Here is a 17,319-nt window from a genome sequence, read left to right on the forward strand (position 1 = left end):
TTTTGGGCACCAATTCTCACCAAGGTGATAGGCTAGTTCAATTGTCTACTACAGGGTAAATTGTAATTCAATTGGTCACTTATGTGTGACCTAGCATGACTGTGCAGCTTTCTCTGTGTGTTACAATCTCATTTGCCACCTGTGTGTGGCCAGGCCCAACCACATGGCCTTTGCTCTATAAAAGTTAGTCTGTGAGGCAGGGAGGGGTCGCTCTCTCTGTAAGAGGCGTGGCCCGGGCCCGTCCGTTTGATTCTTGATGCTTGGCACGAAATAAAGCTTTGCTTGACCTTCGCTTTGTATCAGTCTCGCTCCTTTAATCACGGACCCATTATTGGGGGATCCAACATTGGGGACCCAACACTGCAAAGATAGCTTTGAAAACAGGTAGGTTTATTGTTTTTAGAGCTTCATCTGAATTTCAATTAAAGAAATTGTTCTTTGCCAGTTCTCAAGTGTAGTAGAGTAGGATGTGTAGAAGCCAGGTCCATGCTATTACAGGAGGCAGTAGGATCCTCTTAGAAGTCCATTTATGTACCTTTCATCAGTCTAAGAGCTCACAAGCTTAGTGTAGATAAGCTACACAAATATGCCTGTGTTGAAATAATTAATTCTACTTTATGGTCCCCATTCCCTAGCAGTTGCTATCAATTATAAAATTTTCATGCTAACACAATTTATTATACAATCATAACTAGGTCAAATATAAGCAATAAATAACAATCAAAGTTAGGTATCTGAGACAATTTATGGATAAGGATTCTACCAGTTGTTTAAAAAACAGGCCATAAGTGATCTGAAACAAAGGGCTGGGACATTGGAGAATGAGGAAGAGGCCATTCTCTGACCTTTTCCAGAACACTATAAAAGAGCCATTGGGAGCAAATTCCTCTTTCCATTTGCTCAGTCCATTTGAGAAGAATAAAGCTCTTAGCAATGAAGCTGCAGCTGTGCTCACCCTCGGCTTAATCATTGTGTAAGGCTGAGGGTTAATTAGCTGCCATTCTTAGTTCTATTTGTTGTTCTAAGAAAGATATGCATACATCTAAGACTGGGAGTAACCAATACTTGATTTTTATTTGGAAGGTACTGGGAGGTACGGGGAAGAGCTCACCCATCTTGAGTGTTGATATTTGTGGGTATGCTCAGAGCATTTTCATATTAACTGGCCTGTACAGTTCTGCCTCTTTGAAGAGTGGTCAGCAAAGACTTCATGGTTGTATGAATGCAGGACCCTGATGGCCCAGGCCGAACCATGAGACAGCTTTTAGTTTGAAGGCAGATGACAGAGGAATGAAATACATAGGGTGAGGGTCAGAGCCCAGATGATTCCCTCACAGAACAAAAGAGCCAAATCACACACCTTTTATAGATTACATCGCTGCTTGTCTTAGGCAGTTAAAAAGAAATCCTTATTACGGGAAATTTCAAACATACTCAAAGGTAGACCAGTATAATGAACCCCCGCCAAGTACCCATCACTCATCATTCAACACTTATAATGGTCAATCTCATATCTTCCACATCCTTATCTACTTCTGATTTTTCTGGATTATTTTGAAGCAAATTCTAGATATCAAAGAACTCTATTTGCAAATAGTTCCATTTTTCTAAAAGGTAAGGATGTATAAAAAATTCATAATCTAATTTCCATTTTATTATGCCTAAAAATTTCTGGCAATAATTCCTTAGTATCAAATGTTCAGTTTACAAATTTCCAATTATCTCATAAAACCCATACATTTGGGGGATAATTCTTTAATGACAGTGTCAGAATTACACTCAGAATAAAACAAGTTTCTAATACTTTAGATAGCAACAGCGGTAGAGTAGAAAAGTAGAACTGAGATAAATAATGCCAGATGACATCCAGATTTAATATACTTTTTGGAAAAAGGAGAGGAAAAAAAGAAGTACTTTTGAAGTACTTCTGAAAATTACTTTATAAATAAAGCATCTGGTAAAGGAAAATTGTTGACCTGCTTGTTTTATCTCATAATTGTCAGTGTTCTCAGGATAGTTCATTTTGTATAAGGCAAAATACCCATTATTTTTGGCACTGAGGACCATAAGATAAGCATATTTTAATAAAGAGACTTCATATAAAGAATGTAATACATATCTAATAAGAGTTTAAAAAAATAACCACAAAAGAGCAAAAACAAACCTCAAAAGATAAAATCAAAAGGAACAGAGCCTAAATTTTATATATGCTTGAGAGGAGAGTATTGACAAAAATATTCCGTGAAAAATGGAAATCTGATTAGTACTTTAAATTCCAGCAATTCATGGATTAAATCATATTCATGAAGGAGGACTAAATTCCGAGAGCCTGGAAGGTTGGTCCTGGCCTTTTGAGCTTATCATCCTCTACTTTCTGCTGCCACTCTGTTCCTCAGCCGAACTCTGGCAGCCGGGTGATGTCTGACAAGTAAGAGTGCTCTGGCAGGCTCAATAAGCATCACTGTGAAGTGTGAACAGCCCTAGAAAGGCCAGCAGTTAGACCTACCTAGACTGCTGCACCGGGATCAGAATGATTATCACTGGTGCACCCGTCCACTGGCTGGTAACTGTTGGACATTTTGCCACCCGAGAGATAATCCTTCCTAGGAAATAATGCAATAGGGACTACTAATTTAAGGTTAGGCTTCTTCCAGAGTTTAAATCCAAGAGTGTCAGTGCTGTGGTGGTGTTTCGAGATTATTCAATACTCTCTTCTCTCAACGAAATTTGACTGAGTAGGGATTTATCAGCCATTGAATCTATGGTTAGTTGGAGTCTTAAATAGTCTAGGAAATGACATCAACTAGTCCCTGACTGTTTACAAGGGGCTTGCATATGTACCTCATAGGAATGCTGTGATTTAGGTAGGGCTGATGGTTACCTCCGCGTTGTATAAGAAACTGAGTCTGAGGAAAGTTAAGAAGCCAGTACAAGTCACACAACAGTGGGGCTGGTATTAAAATCTGTAACTGCTGACTGCAAATACCATGCAGTAAGGATGTGTGGCTGCACCCTCAAACACTTAACATTTATGAACAGACCAAAAAGTCTTTTTTTTTTTTTAAAGATTTTATTTATTTGAGAGAGAGAGGGAGAATGAGAGAGAGGGTGAGAGCATGAGAGGAGAGAGGTCAGCAGGAGAAGCAGACTCCTCGCACAGGAGGGAGCACGATGTGGGACTCGATCCTGGGACTCCAGGATCATGACCTGATCTGGAGGCAGTTGCTTAACCAACTGAGTTACCCAGGCGCTCCCAGACCAAAAAGTCTTAAAAGAGACAAAGGAAAATTATGAGAAAAGTATGAGAACTGATTAAAAAAATCAGTTTATGTAGGGAGAAGAGTGAGAAAACACTTTTAAAATTGGTTAAATTTATATCCTTATGCAGAGCCTACTTCAGAACTGACAGCACTCTGGTGTTAAAATAGCTCTATGTATTCAGTATAGGAAAGTTATAGGAGAATCTTATTTATTTGTATTCTATCAAACTTATATGTGTGATAATTTGAAGATAGGTTAGACTGAGGTTTAACTAAAATCTGGGCAGGGGAAATCTGCAGATTGGAAGTGACCCAGAAAAGAGTGTGAAACAAAAGAATGGACATTATGACTTGTTTAAGATAAACAACTCTTTTCAAGACTCTAAAAGTGTGAACACACATATAGATGATGTGCCAATTAGGAAACATTTTTATACGTGTTAAAGAATAAACATTTAGTCGGTTGGCATGTATTTTACAAACAATATTCTATTCTTTTATCAGATGGGCTATAACTGGTAAAACTTGAGGTTTTATCTTAGGCTTATTCTTTACTTTTTCTTTATCCTTTAGGCTTATTCTTACTATCAATAGCATTATTTTCAAAATCTATTCATTTTATTTATGTGATTTTGCTTTAGTCTAGGGTGATTTTATTTTTATTGTTTTGCAGAATGTATCTGTAATTTTCTGAGACAGCAAAAGAAAAGTCTGATTTACTCAACAGAAATCCTTTTGATTGCTGAGAGAAGGTTTTGGTGGGATGAATATATTAAGCGGGGAAGACCTGTAAAGAGAACAGTTTCCCACATAGGAACTGATTCAGAGAGACAGGCCATTTCAGCTGACTGGGACACCAAGCAGGTCTGGCTACCACTGGGATAAGGAATGCTTGTCAGCGTGGAGCTTGTTCTCTAAGTGTGAAGCTACACCTTATTCCATGTGTAAGAAGTGAGGATGTTCATCTAGTGCTCGGAAGTGCCTAATAGTATGGTCTCAAAAGTTTCCTTCTTTTCTCCCCCTGGTTTTAGTGAGACATATTTGACTTGAACACTGCTAAGTTTAAGGGGTACGGCATGATGACCCCACATCAAAAATCTCTTGAATAAGTGACTTACTTCTCAAAATAAATTTTTCTTCTAAAATACCCTAAATTTCAGCAAATCCCAGAAGTACTCTTTTGGAAGTGGGGAGGCAAATGTAATTCCATGTTCCACCATTTCCAGGAGGACCATGTGGGTTAGTCCTCATATCACACAAAGAAATGTCTTTTGATGACATTACCTCTAAAATGAAATTATACACAGTCATACAGACAAATGGGATTGAAATAGGAATAATGAGATAGAACACAGTATTTGTCATTCAGTTTTAAATTAGTGCAGCATTATTGAACTTCACTATCTGGGATAAAAATATGAAATAATTTAAAAAACATTTTATAATGATCCTGTATAGTTACATTTTATTTTCCTTTAGGTTGAAGTATTTTTACATATCTTTATTTTAAAAAGTTTCTACTATTGAAAAATAACAAAAAACACAAAATTTGAACAGATAATTTATAATTATAATACAAGTTTTATAAACCAGCCAGGAGCTTAAGAGAGACCCTGATTCCCCTTTGTCATTTCTCTTATCTAAAACTTCATGTATTTAGTGAATAGAGTTTATTCCTGCATGTGGAAGATAGAAACTTACGAAATATTAACACTACTAATTAAATACTCAAAGAATTTCTCATTGAAAACATCAATGAAAACTCTGTAGCTACCTTTGAACTTCTGTAGTTTTAAAAATAAACCCAAATATGTAAAAAATTGGCAGCTGGTTTGTATTCTGGTTAAAATAAACTGGTCAAAGACACATAATCACATATCTAGGACAACACAGAAAGTAAGAACTTCCCAGCATTAAGCACACCAGCAAGCCACAAAGGCTTGGCCACAGCCTCTTTTAGTTTTCCCGGGAAGTTGTATTTCCTAGTTGAGGACCATTCAGCTTTTTTGTTCTATTAGCTTGAAAGGACGCATGGTTATTAAAATGCCAACAAGGTCATGTCTGCATGGTGCTGCTTGGTTGTTATCAGATTTTAATGGCCCACATTTCTCAAATTAACATCTTCTGGTAGGCATCTAATTAAAGATTAAGCCATTCAATTTGAATTTTTATTATTATTTGGCAGTAGAATGTAAGGCATTCTGTAAATGCACTTCCCAATCCAAAATGATTTTTCATTAATTTTTATCACATTATGTTTTTTCCTTCTTGGTAAATAATAGGTCTTAAAAAGACTACTGAGAAGACCCAATTTAAAAAGAAAGCAGTTACATACTATGGAAATTTAAAATCAATAATAATAATAGTAGTAGTTATAGTAGTAGTAGTAGTGGTGGTGGTAGTAAATAATTCACTAAGGTCTGACATTTATGTCTTGAATAGACCTGAATTCAGTATTAGACTTAAAGTCTCTTACCAGGGTTGCAATCTGTAAGAAGTGAGCAGATGGAGAGGAGAACTTTAGAAATGGTTAGGGCTGGACTCCAGTTGTCCTTTAGGATGTCCAGACAGATGACGCCCTGGCTGTTAATATTACAGTGATAGATTCTTGTTCGGAAGGTAACCTAGAAGAAAAGGTAAAGTTGTTATAAACAGACATACTTTTTATTGGACAAAATAATCCAAGGGTAGCTGGTTGAACCACATACTTAAATTCTCCTTAGGCACATGAGAAGAATCTCGAAACAAAATCATTATTTTAGAATTTGTTATTCTGGACATAGAGAACTAAACCCCAATAGCAAAATCATGTCCTTTTGCTTTTGATAAAGAGTCCTATCACTTAACCAATTTTCTGGGGACTGAATTTGCTCTTAGTGCAATTGTAGGAATGTTCATAAGAGAAAAACTAACTGTGATTTCCAAAAACATTTTGAAGAAACAATTTCAAAAATAAAAATTTCAAAGGCACCTTGGGAATCTAGTTGTTTTTAAGGATTTTGTATATTTTAGAGTTCAAAACAGCATAAGAATACTATAAAAGAACATAAATATTATTCATTATGGTTTAAAAACATGAATTAGGCATGTATATAAATAATATATGTAGTTTATTAAAAAAACTGTATTAGTTACAATTTATGAACCTTTTCCTCCTTAAATTCTGTATCTTGAATATAATATTAGCATAGCATACCTCTGCCCTATGATAGCTAGATCACCACTGCACTTTGTTTAGGTGTAATTCTGAAACATGTTTATAACATTTTTTTTTAATTTTTTTTTATTAATGTTTATAACATTTTTAAAGAACTTCAATTCAAAAGTTAAGTCTAAATCAGTTTTAAAACTCTGTCTTATAAAAGTCTTATATAAACAATAATAAGATCTTAATGTCATTTATTAATATCATGTACATTAGTATTTTCAAAAATTAAGTTGAAATATAAAAAAATCTTGGTGTGTTAAAGACCAGTCTTCTGGTACCCTAAGTTTAAAATGGCTATGAACCAAAAAAAAAAAAAAAAAAAAAAAAAGGCAGATCTTTGCTGTCACATCACCAGGGCATCCAGCATCCACTCAAACACCAGATTTACTTAATTTGTAAAATCAAGACTCAGAAAGGACAGACAGATCCTGTCTATGACAATTATTGAACAACACAGTGCCATTTTCATTTCATTAATACTCCTGATAGAACTGCCCTTCTGGTGTGCCTGGGTAGCTCAGTCAGTTAAGTGTCTGTCTTCAACTCAGGTCATGATCCCAGTGCCCTGAGATCAAACCCCATGTCTGGCTCCCTACTCAGCGGGGAGTCTGCTTCTCCCTCTGCTCCTCCCCCTGCTCACTTCAGAGAGTCTCTCTCTCTAAAATAGATAAATAAAATTAAAAAAAAAAAATCTGCCCTTTTAGGAACATGCCAGAACTTATTGATAAGTTTAACATTCCTTCTACACAAACACATTCTAAACACCTAACAATGCTGAAGAAAATAAAGCTAACATTTTAAAAAAAATGCATAGCTGAATTTGCAGAGAATCCCCGGAGGCCAGAATCGAAAACCAAAAATTACAGTATGCACATGAGCTGACAGTATAGCTATCAGGGGTGGGACATAGGGAAGAGGAGCGGGGGAAAGGATAGTAGCCTTGGTAAAATGGAGGCTTGGGTTTTGATGCCTTAATGGAGAAAGGTGAAACCAGAGGGCTACATGTGGAAAGAGGCTGGAATTGAGAGCCCTTACATAGATTAGGATACTTGAGCAGCTAGTGTTTTAGTAAGCGGATGGACTTGAAAAGATAATGTCTTCTGGGAGAGATAGCAAAGATGCTTACTAGAGAAAGCCTAGGCTCGGAGGTGAAGAGAAAAATGTTTCCCCTGAATTCTAAATCCTGGGCATATATACTATGCAAACACCAACTGAAAAAGAGCTTAAATGGCTATATTACTATCAGATCAAACATATGTTTAAGGCAGAATGAATAAAGATGATTGCTGCATTATGATAAAATGAACAATTCATGAGAAAAATATAATAATTCTGAATCTGTTGTACCTAATAAGAGCCAAAAATATAAAAAGTGAAACTTAGCAGAATTTATAAGGAGAAAATGACACATCTACAATCAGAGGGACATTTTGCTGCAGCAACTGAAGTCATGCAGACCAAAACATAGTAAGGATACTGAAAATAGGAACAACCAAATAAACAAAATCAAGGGATTGAACAAAGATGAAATTCCACACTCAACAAAGAATATATATTATTTTCCAAGCACATAAGAAACGGTTATAAAAAACTAATCACATGCTCTGCCACAGAGGAAGCTTAATATATTTCAAAGAATTATTAAGACCACAAAGATTCTCCATCAAGTGTTTGGGAAACTGAAAACACATTTTTCAAATAATGCTTGTATCAGAGGAAAAAAAAAAACAGCTACATTTATAACTGAATGACAATGAAATGTTGGATTACCAACATCAAACTTTGCCATTTGGCAAAAGTTGTCAAAAAGAAATCTATAGTTTCACATACATAAATTAGAAAGGAGGAAAGTGTTTAAGGAAGAAAAAAGAATAATAGAGTTAGTCCCACAAAAGTAGAAATAAATACATAAGCAGAAATAAAAAGTAGAAATAAATACAAGAGCAGAATTTAATGAAATAGAGAATATGTAGGAATATTAAAATTCTGCAGAGAAAACAAAGTGACTATTCCTTTAAGTACTAGATGAAAAGACAAAATATTTTTTGTGATCCAATGTAAATGATGAGTGGCTTCTATATACGATGTTTTAAAAACCTATCAGATACTGATCGGCTACTCAGAGCTAGTTAATACTCAAGTTAATACTCAAAATAACTCAGAGGTAAATAGTATTACTGTACCTACTTTTAAAATAAAGAAATCATAACTCTGTAAGGAGACAGATGCTAGCTAAACTTATTGTGGTAATCATTTTGCAATACATACATATATCATATCATGATGTTGTGCAACTAAAATAAATACAATGTTCTATGCCAATTATATCTCAATAAAATGGCAGGAAAAAAAAATAAATGAAGGCACAGAGGGGTTAAAGAACTGGCATGTGGTTGCACAGTTGGTAAGTGGAGGAGTCAGAATCTGAACATAGCTTTGTTGACCCAAAACCTCATGTTCTCCTACTTAGCCTCAATGCCTCTGTTCTTTTTTTTTCAACTTTTGAGATTATTATAGATTCATACTGTGTTGTAAGAATAATACCGATGGATCATATATGTTCCTCATCCACTTTCCCCCACGAGTAACCTCCTGCAGAACTGTAATACAGTATCACAGGATACTCACCCTGAAATAGTCAGCTGATCTTTTCCATTTATAACCAGTTAAAACTGGTTAAAACACACTCATGTATATGTGTTTCTATGCAATTTTATCAGATGTAGATCTGTATGACCACAATCACAGCCAAGATACCTAACAGTTCCTTCACAAACATCCTTTGTGCTACCATTTACCTGGTGCAGCCACCTTCCCACTTTCCCCTTTTGATTCTTGACAACCACTACTCTGCCTCATCTCTATGATTTTGTCATTTCAAGAATGTTACATAAGTGGAATCATATACGTCATTTTTTGAAGTTTGCTCTTTCTACTTGCACATTTCCCTTCAGATCCATCTAAGTTGTTGAGTTATCAAGAGTTTGTTCTTCTCATTGCTGGGTAGTATTCCATGGTATGGGTGTTCTTTGAAGGGTAAATGGATTGTTTCCAGTTTTTAGCTATCACAAATAAAGCTGCCATGAACATGTATGTGTATTTGTGTGAACACAAGTTTTCATTTCTCTGAGATAAATGCCCCAAAATGCAATTATTGGGTTGTATCATAAGCTCCTATTTAGTTTTATAAGAAACTGCCATAATTTTTTCCAGAGCAGTTGAACTATTTTACATTCCCACCAGCAGTGATGACCCAGTTTCTCTGCATCCTTGCAGCATTTAGTGTACTATGCTTTATTTTCGCCATTCTGATTGGGTGTAGTGGTTGGTAACATATTGTGGTTTTATTTATTTATTTATTTATTTGACAGACAGAGATCACAAGTAGGCAGAGGGGCAGGCAGAGAGAGAGAGAGAGAGAGAGAGAGAGGAGAAAGCAGGCTCCTGGCCGAGCAGAGAGCCTGACGCGGGGCTCCATCCCAGGACTCCGGGATCATGACCTGAGCCAAAGGCAGAGGCTTTAACCCACTGAGCCACCCAGGTGCTCCCACACTGTGGTTTTAATTTGTATTTTCCTAATTGCTAATGATGTTGAACTTCTTTTCATGTGCTTATTTGCTATCTGGATACCTCTTTCTTAAAAGAGGATGTTCACGTCTTTTGCCCATTTTCTAATTAGATTGTTTTTTACTGTCCACTCTCTATTTTAAGTGGCGATATTTCATTAAAAGTGAAGTACAGTTAGATAAAAAATAAAGCATGAATTTGCAAAGAATCTTGTGGGTTTTTTGGACAGAGAATGCTTTACACTTTAATTTTTTATAATACTAATTAAAGGATCTACTTTGGTGATGTTTGTTAACTTTTGTCCCAAAAGGTGTTCATAAACAAACCACAAGAATCAAACAGGTAGTTTGATTGTTCCTATACTTTAATGCTCTAGGCTCCCAGAAACAGTACTTTAAAATATTTTTTTTATTTGTGTATGCTTGACACACAATGTTACATTTCTTTCAGGTGTACAGCACAGTCATTCAACATCTCTATGTTATGCTCTGGTCACCACAAGTGTACCCACCATACAATACTATTACAACTGTCACACTACAACACTATTACAATATCATTGACTATATTCTCTATGCTGTACCTTTAATTCTTGTGACTTATTCATTCAGTAAGTGAAAGTCTGTATCTCCCACTCCCTTCTACCCATTTTACCTACTCCCCATCCGCTTTCCCTCTGTTAACCATCAGTTTGTTCTCTGCATTTACAGGCCTGATTCTGGTTTTTGTTTATTCATTTGGATTGTTTTTTTAGATTCCACACACAAGTGAAATCATGTGGTATTTGTCTTTCTCTGTCTGATTTACTTCACTGAACACAGTACCCTCTAGGTCCATCCACATTGTGGCAAATGGCAAGATCTCATCCTTTTTTTATGGTTAATATTCTATTGTATATATACATAACACATCTTCTTTATCCATTCATCTATTGATGGGCTCTTGGGTTGCATATATCTTTTCAAATTAGTGTTTTCTTTTTCTTTGGGTAAATACCTAAAAGTAGTTATTAAATCATATGGTTTTTCTGTTTTTAATTTTTCGAGGAACCTCCATACTGTTTTCCATATTGGCTGATGAGTAGTGATGCTGAACATCTTTCCATGTGTCTGTGGGCCATCTGTATGTCTTCTGTGGGAAAACTGTTTATTCAGGTCCTCTGTCCATATTTTAATCATATTGTCTGAGTTTTTAGTGTTGAGCTGTATAAGTGGTTGATATAGTTTGGATATTAACCCTTTATGGGATATATCATTTGCAAATATCTTCTCCCATTTAGTGAGTTGTCTTTTTGTTTCATTGATGATTTCCTTTGTTGTGCAAAAGCTTTCATTTTGGTGTAGTCCCAACAGTTTGTTTTTGGTTTTGTTTCCTTTTTCTTAGGAGACATATCTAGAAAAATGCTGCTAAGGCCAATGTCAATGAAATTACTGCTCACATTCAGAATCTTCTAAGAGTTTTACGGTTTCAGGTCTCACAGTTGGGTCTTTAATACATTTTGAGTTTATTTTCCACAAATACTACCATTTGAACCAGAAAAAGTTGATGATCAGAGCTTTAAGAAGTGTCACACATCTACCTATTGTAATGTAAGCTATGACCTCTTCAGGGTTCCCTTATTATACTCCTATTTCTAGTATCACATTTGCCACAGGACCTCCTCATCAAACCGTCAGTTACCCATGAAAGTATTTTCTTTCAACTGATGTCTAATGCAGTGCTGGCACATAGAAAAGGCCCATTGTTTGTTGAACAAACGCTGCCAAATCACAGGCTACTGCTCAGAGACAAGTATCTTTCTCAGGGGTTGTAACATTTTATTGTTCTTTAGGTAAAAACATTTTCCAGCCACAACTTATTGTAGACTGAAAACTGGGGAGAATTATCTGGAAAGTAAGACATATTTGTTCCTACTGCCTAATAATAAAGAAAATTAAAAAAAAATGTGGCCTGGTCAGATCAGCATAAGTGTTCCACAATTAAGGCAAAAAACTTGCTAATAACAGCTCTTGAAACAGTTAGCATTCTCTTCCAGATGCTAACAACAAAAAGGGGAAATGAAAAAGAATATATGCAAACTGATAAGGAATTGTCTGTAGTGCTTTTAGACTTTAGTAACACAGAAACAGAAAATGATGTTTTGAATATTGACAAATATCAAGGGATTTGTACACATTAGAAGATTTTTTAAAGACTGAGAAAGCACCTTTCTCCCACCCTCATTCTGAAGAAGACTGTTCACATCTGATTCAATTTTATAGAAAAACCATCATGTTATCTTGTTTAGGGGACTGGACGGCAGTACATCCTTCATGTCACCCTTCTGACAAAAAAACAAATGATAAAAAATGACCGAAAAGAAAATTCCAGTTCCATGCAGGGCTTAATATTTACTGAGTTCTGTGTATCACACAACCCACACCTGCATTTGCATTTATTGCTGTATTTGAAGTACAGCTCAATACTGATGTTTATAATGATAGCTATCATTCCTCAAGGAGAGGTAAAATTATACTGAGAATACTGTTTTCAAAGGCAGGGAAGACAGCACGTTTTAGAATATTTTCCATATATTAAGGAAATTTTTTAAATGATTTGGATATAGTGATACAGAAAACTTGTTTATCCAGAGTATCTAATTCCTAGATGACTCTGAATGAGAAGTGTTTTGATTGTTGTATAATACATAAACACACAACAGAGGCATGTAGGTGTGTATGTGTGGGGTAGACAGGATAATGCCCTATTACCCCAAAGATTTCCATATCCTAATCCCTGGAACCTGTGAATAATGTTACCCTTGCATGGTAAAAGGGACTTTGCAGGTGTGAATAAGTTAAGGCTCTTGAGATGGGGTGATTACTCTGGGATTATATAAGTGGGCTGGATATAATCACAAGAGCTTTGTAAGAGGGAAGCAGAAAGATAGGCAGGGGATGTCAAAGAGTCAAAGCGAGGTGAGAAAGCAAGAAGCCAGAGTGATGGGGCCATGATCTAAGCAAAAAAGTAGGCCTCAAGAAGCTGGAAATGGCAAGGCAATGAATTTCCCCTCAAGACCTCAAAAAGGAATGCAGCCTTGCTGCACCCTGATTTTAGTTTGCTGACATCCAGAACCATATTCATATTGTTTTAAGCCTCTAAGTTTGTGTTAGTTTGTTACAGCAGTAATAGGAGACAATACATGTATGTATATTTTCCAGCTGCATTACTACTTTAGCTTACAAATGTAACTTAAAATGAAGCTGTGCTATTTCTATACTTCACACAATCACCTGCCCTTAAAAATAATTTTAGAAAGAGTTAACAGAATTCTTTATGTTGACTATAGCATAAAACAATGCTACTAAGTAGTGAATGATCTAAGAGAAAAGTCACTTTACTACTCTGAGCCCCATTTCCTGACAAAATGAGATTTAAATTAGATTATTCTCAGGACCATTCTAGTTCCAAGATCCAAGAGTTATATTATGAAAAGAATACGTAGTTTTGGGAACTCAAAGGACTTGAGCTGGAATTCTGACTTTAGATGAATCAACTTAGCCTGTTCGAGATTCAGTTTCCTCATCTTAACATGGAGAAAAATACTAGCTATACCCACAGTGGCTGTGAAGACTGAAGTACACAAGAAGTTCTAGTACCATGCCTGGCACTCAGCAGAAATTCAAGCAGTGCTAGTGTCGCTTCCCCTCTTCACATCTCCTGATTTTACAAGGCTATTTCAAAACCCATGTGTTCATGTAATAATTCCCCTATTACCTGAGTTTTAAGTGTATTTTCTCTGTACCACTTCTTTGCTCTAGGGTAAGGACAATACTCCACATACAGACAAAAAGTGGTTTTGTAAAGGGAGAGAAATCATGTAGGGCATGAGTATAGAAAGAGAAGAAAATATTTTAATAAAGTATTTCTGCCAAACCGATGCCAGACAATTTAGGAAAATGTTTTAAAGTAAACATCTCCAAGCTGAAAAGCTGATAATGACATTAAAAATGATCATTTAAAATAATATTTCAGAAATAACCTCTATTTTGCACACAGATTCTATTTTTCAAAAAACTTTTCATCAGGAGATAAATGACACAGTGATTTTACTGAGGAAGTATGAGATCAGTGAGAAATACATTCCTCTTAAAAATACTTTTCCATGGAGACCCAGAGAGGAAATATTTGGAGCTCCTGTGCCATAAATCAGTGAATCAAGTAACAAAGGTCCAAAAATAGCAGGGTTAACATCATTCAAATGGATCTTGGCTGAAGGCTTACTATGAAACTAGTTTATCTGAACAATTTGTTAGTACACATTTTAAAAATGTCAGTACTACTAACCTTTTTGAGATTTCAAGTGCTCTTTTCTTAAAATGGACTTAAGAGCACTGCACCAGCAACTACCACATCCTAAGAAAATAAAAACTGGAATAACCCATCATAAGTGAGGAGAATCACAAATCTTAAAGAAACTCTAAGAAATACACAGTAGCAAAATAAAACCAAACCCCTTCCCAAATAGAAAACAAAACAAAAACAAAAAACCTGGAAATATATTTCTTCCCGCATAACTGGCAGTAAAGGAATTAAAATTAAACATTTCTTAGAAACTATCGTGTGTAATGATGATGCCCACTCCGTTACATATGACTGTATAGTATGGTATGTTTAACTAGATGATAGAGCCACTATTAAAAAAAGATTTCAAATACTATTTAAATGGTGAATGACAAAAGAACTTTCGAGTATAGAAATTTAAATTTAAAAAGTCTTTCTCAGTTCCTTTTAAGTACAGATGTAGAAAAACATGCAACTACCCCCACCTTGAGTAGTAAATCTCTTGAAGACAGGAGCATCGTACTCAACCCTCAGGGCCCTTTCTCACTGTGCAGCACCTGATTATACCCAAGCCCGGCAAGGGAAGATACTTGGTATGACTTTATTAGGGACCAATAATTAGATTCCTTCTTATCTAAGTTATAAAAATTAAATTTATATAGAAAGTTTAAGGAACATATCTATATTAAATGAGGTTCAATTTGATTCTTTTTCCAAATTTGTGTGTTCTGTTTTATTAGTGACTTATTCTCTCATTATATTTCCTATTCCATTTTTTAATCTTTTTGGGGGGAGAGGGGTAAAGGGAGAGGGAAAGAATGAATCTTTAGCAGCTCCATGCCCAGTGAGGAGCCCGATGCTGGGCTGGATCTTGGGCTGGATCTCACAACCCTGAGATCATGACCTGAGCCGAAATCAAGCCAGACACTTAATTGACTGAGCCCCCCATGTGCTCCTCCATCTTTTTCTCTTCAAAAGATTATCTCATCTCTTTTGACTTATTCTACTGACTCAAGTTTCAGAAATGGTACTCCAGCTGATTCTCTTTTATGGTAGGATCATATCATGGAGTGCACTGCAATCTGAGTAAGAGTTCATTCTCAGTGTGTATTATTTATTTTTCTGTAGAATTCTCATGTACCTTAGACTGTGGTGCTCTGCATTTCCTTCTTCATGGGCCTCATGGACAACACTAGTTTGAGACCAGATTGTATCATATATGCCAAAATGTAAGGTAATATAGAGTCATCCCTTAGGAAGAGCTAATTTATATTTAAATCTGCGTAAAAATCTCTTATAGATGTTGTCTCAATTACTTTATTTTGAACAAAATACTATCTGTTAAAGACACAGTAGCTTGAAACCAGCTCAATCAATGTTTGTTTGGCATGCATATAGAGGTTTCCTTCCTCAATCAATTAAAAAAGAAAGAAAAGACAAGAAACTTAACAAAGCTCTAGAAGTGGCACACTGCTAAGAGTACAACTTTATCATTTGAAGGCTTGGCTTTCAACTGCCTTTTAATGGCCATTTGAAAAAGTAATATGGTACTTTTAAACAATTAAGGTTTTTTTGTTTTGTTTTGTTTTGTTTTTTAAGAAAACTGGTTCTATCAGTTTTCTACAAATGGGTTTTCATGGCTTGGACAATTTTTCCAGTAACATAATTATATATGGATTCAAAAACTGCTGAGTCCCCAGTAACTGAGGGACAAAGGATGATCTGGTATCTAAACTTAAACATGTACACAAAATATCACTTACGCATTCCCATTATTTTAATTCATTGAGCATATACACAACAGGTCCTCAATCAATACCTGGGGGTCCATCAAAACCAAAACCCAAAGCTCTCTTGAGTTTAATACTTCCACCAGAGGCCTCACTCCTCAGCCCCCATCCCTCATAAAATACTAGAACAGCTGCTCTTGAACACTGAACTTAAAACGATTATATGGGGCTATGTTGATCCAACAATACTCACTTATTAATTAGTACTGCACAGAGAAAACATAATTTAACAGATGTCCAATGAACCTACATTTCTAAGACAAGATGATTCATTTCTGCTTTATAACTGCAAAAGTGTCTCATACATAACGACAATTAATTACGAAGCACAACAGCTGAGATACTTAATGGATTAATGGATAATAAATGGCCAACCATATGACACTTGCTATTAAATTAGAGACAGTGACATAAACATAAACATAAAGAGAATACCCTCCTTTTATTTTGCTCACATTTTTTATAAGTCTCACACTACCCAAGGCAATTATATAAAATGTGGCATACTTACAGATTTCCTAAATGTAAAATGGAAATAATATACAGGCTTCCTTTATCCTTTGGGAAAGAAGTACTACATTTTATGTTTGTAGACATATGAAGTGGCAGTTATTTATTTAAGAGATTAATAATTCAATATACATACAACACAATACAAAGTATTCATCATAACTTGCTGGAAATGACAATTTGATTTTTCATATAGCCCACAACAGTGTTGAAGTAAACTATATTTTAACACAGTTGAAAATGAAACAATGACTAATTCTGTTAATGATACAGTAAATTAACAGCAATTACAGAGCTGGCTGAATGCCCACTCTCTCAGTGAGTGTTATATTACACAAAAAAGAGACATTCTTTGAAAGTCTCCTTTGAAAGTGGCGGTGTTCAAAGTTTCCAAACTTTGCATGTATGCATGCTAGAGAGGAAAAGGTACTGGTTTCTCTGTTTATACCATGAAATAAAAAAAATATCGCAGGTATATCATGGAACATTGTAACACAAAAAATAATAATAAAAATTAAAAATGGCTAACAATTATTCAATGTTTATGTGCTGGGCACTATTCTAAGCGATCCCCATTTATTACATAACTTAGTCTTCACAATCACCCTGTGAGGGAGGTACTATTATTTTCCTCATTTATGGATAAAGAAACTGAGACACA

General features: G+C 35.4%; 1 protein-coding gene across 2 annotated transcripts in view; it reads right to left on the reverse strand.

Moving 5' to 3' along the window:
* Nucleotides 1-17,319, reverse strand: part of LOC111155010 (ubiquitin-conjugating enzyme E2 E2) — a 383,244-nt gene that overhangs the window by 44,464 nt on the left and 321,461 nt on the right. For both annotated transcript variants that reach the window (XM_022515003.1, XM_022515002.1), the window contains one exon: nucleotides 5,737-5,884. In XM_022515003.1, the coding sequence (XP_022370711.1) occupies nucleotides 5,737-5,884 (148 nt within the window). The remainder of the gene's footprint in view (nucleotides 1-5,736; nucleotides 5,885-17,319) is intronic.

This window comes from Enhydra lutris, unplaced genomic scaffold (assembly GCF_002288905.1).
Source record: "Enhydra lutris kenyoni isolate GAN:26980312 unplaced genomic scaffold, ASM228890v2 scaffoldscaffold39, whole genome shotgun sequence".
Taxonomy (NCBI): Eukaryota; Metazoa; Chordata; class Mammalia; order Carnivora; family Mustelidae; genus Enhydra; species Enhydra lutris.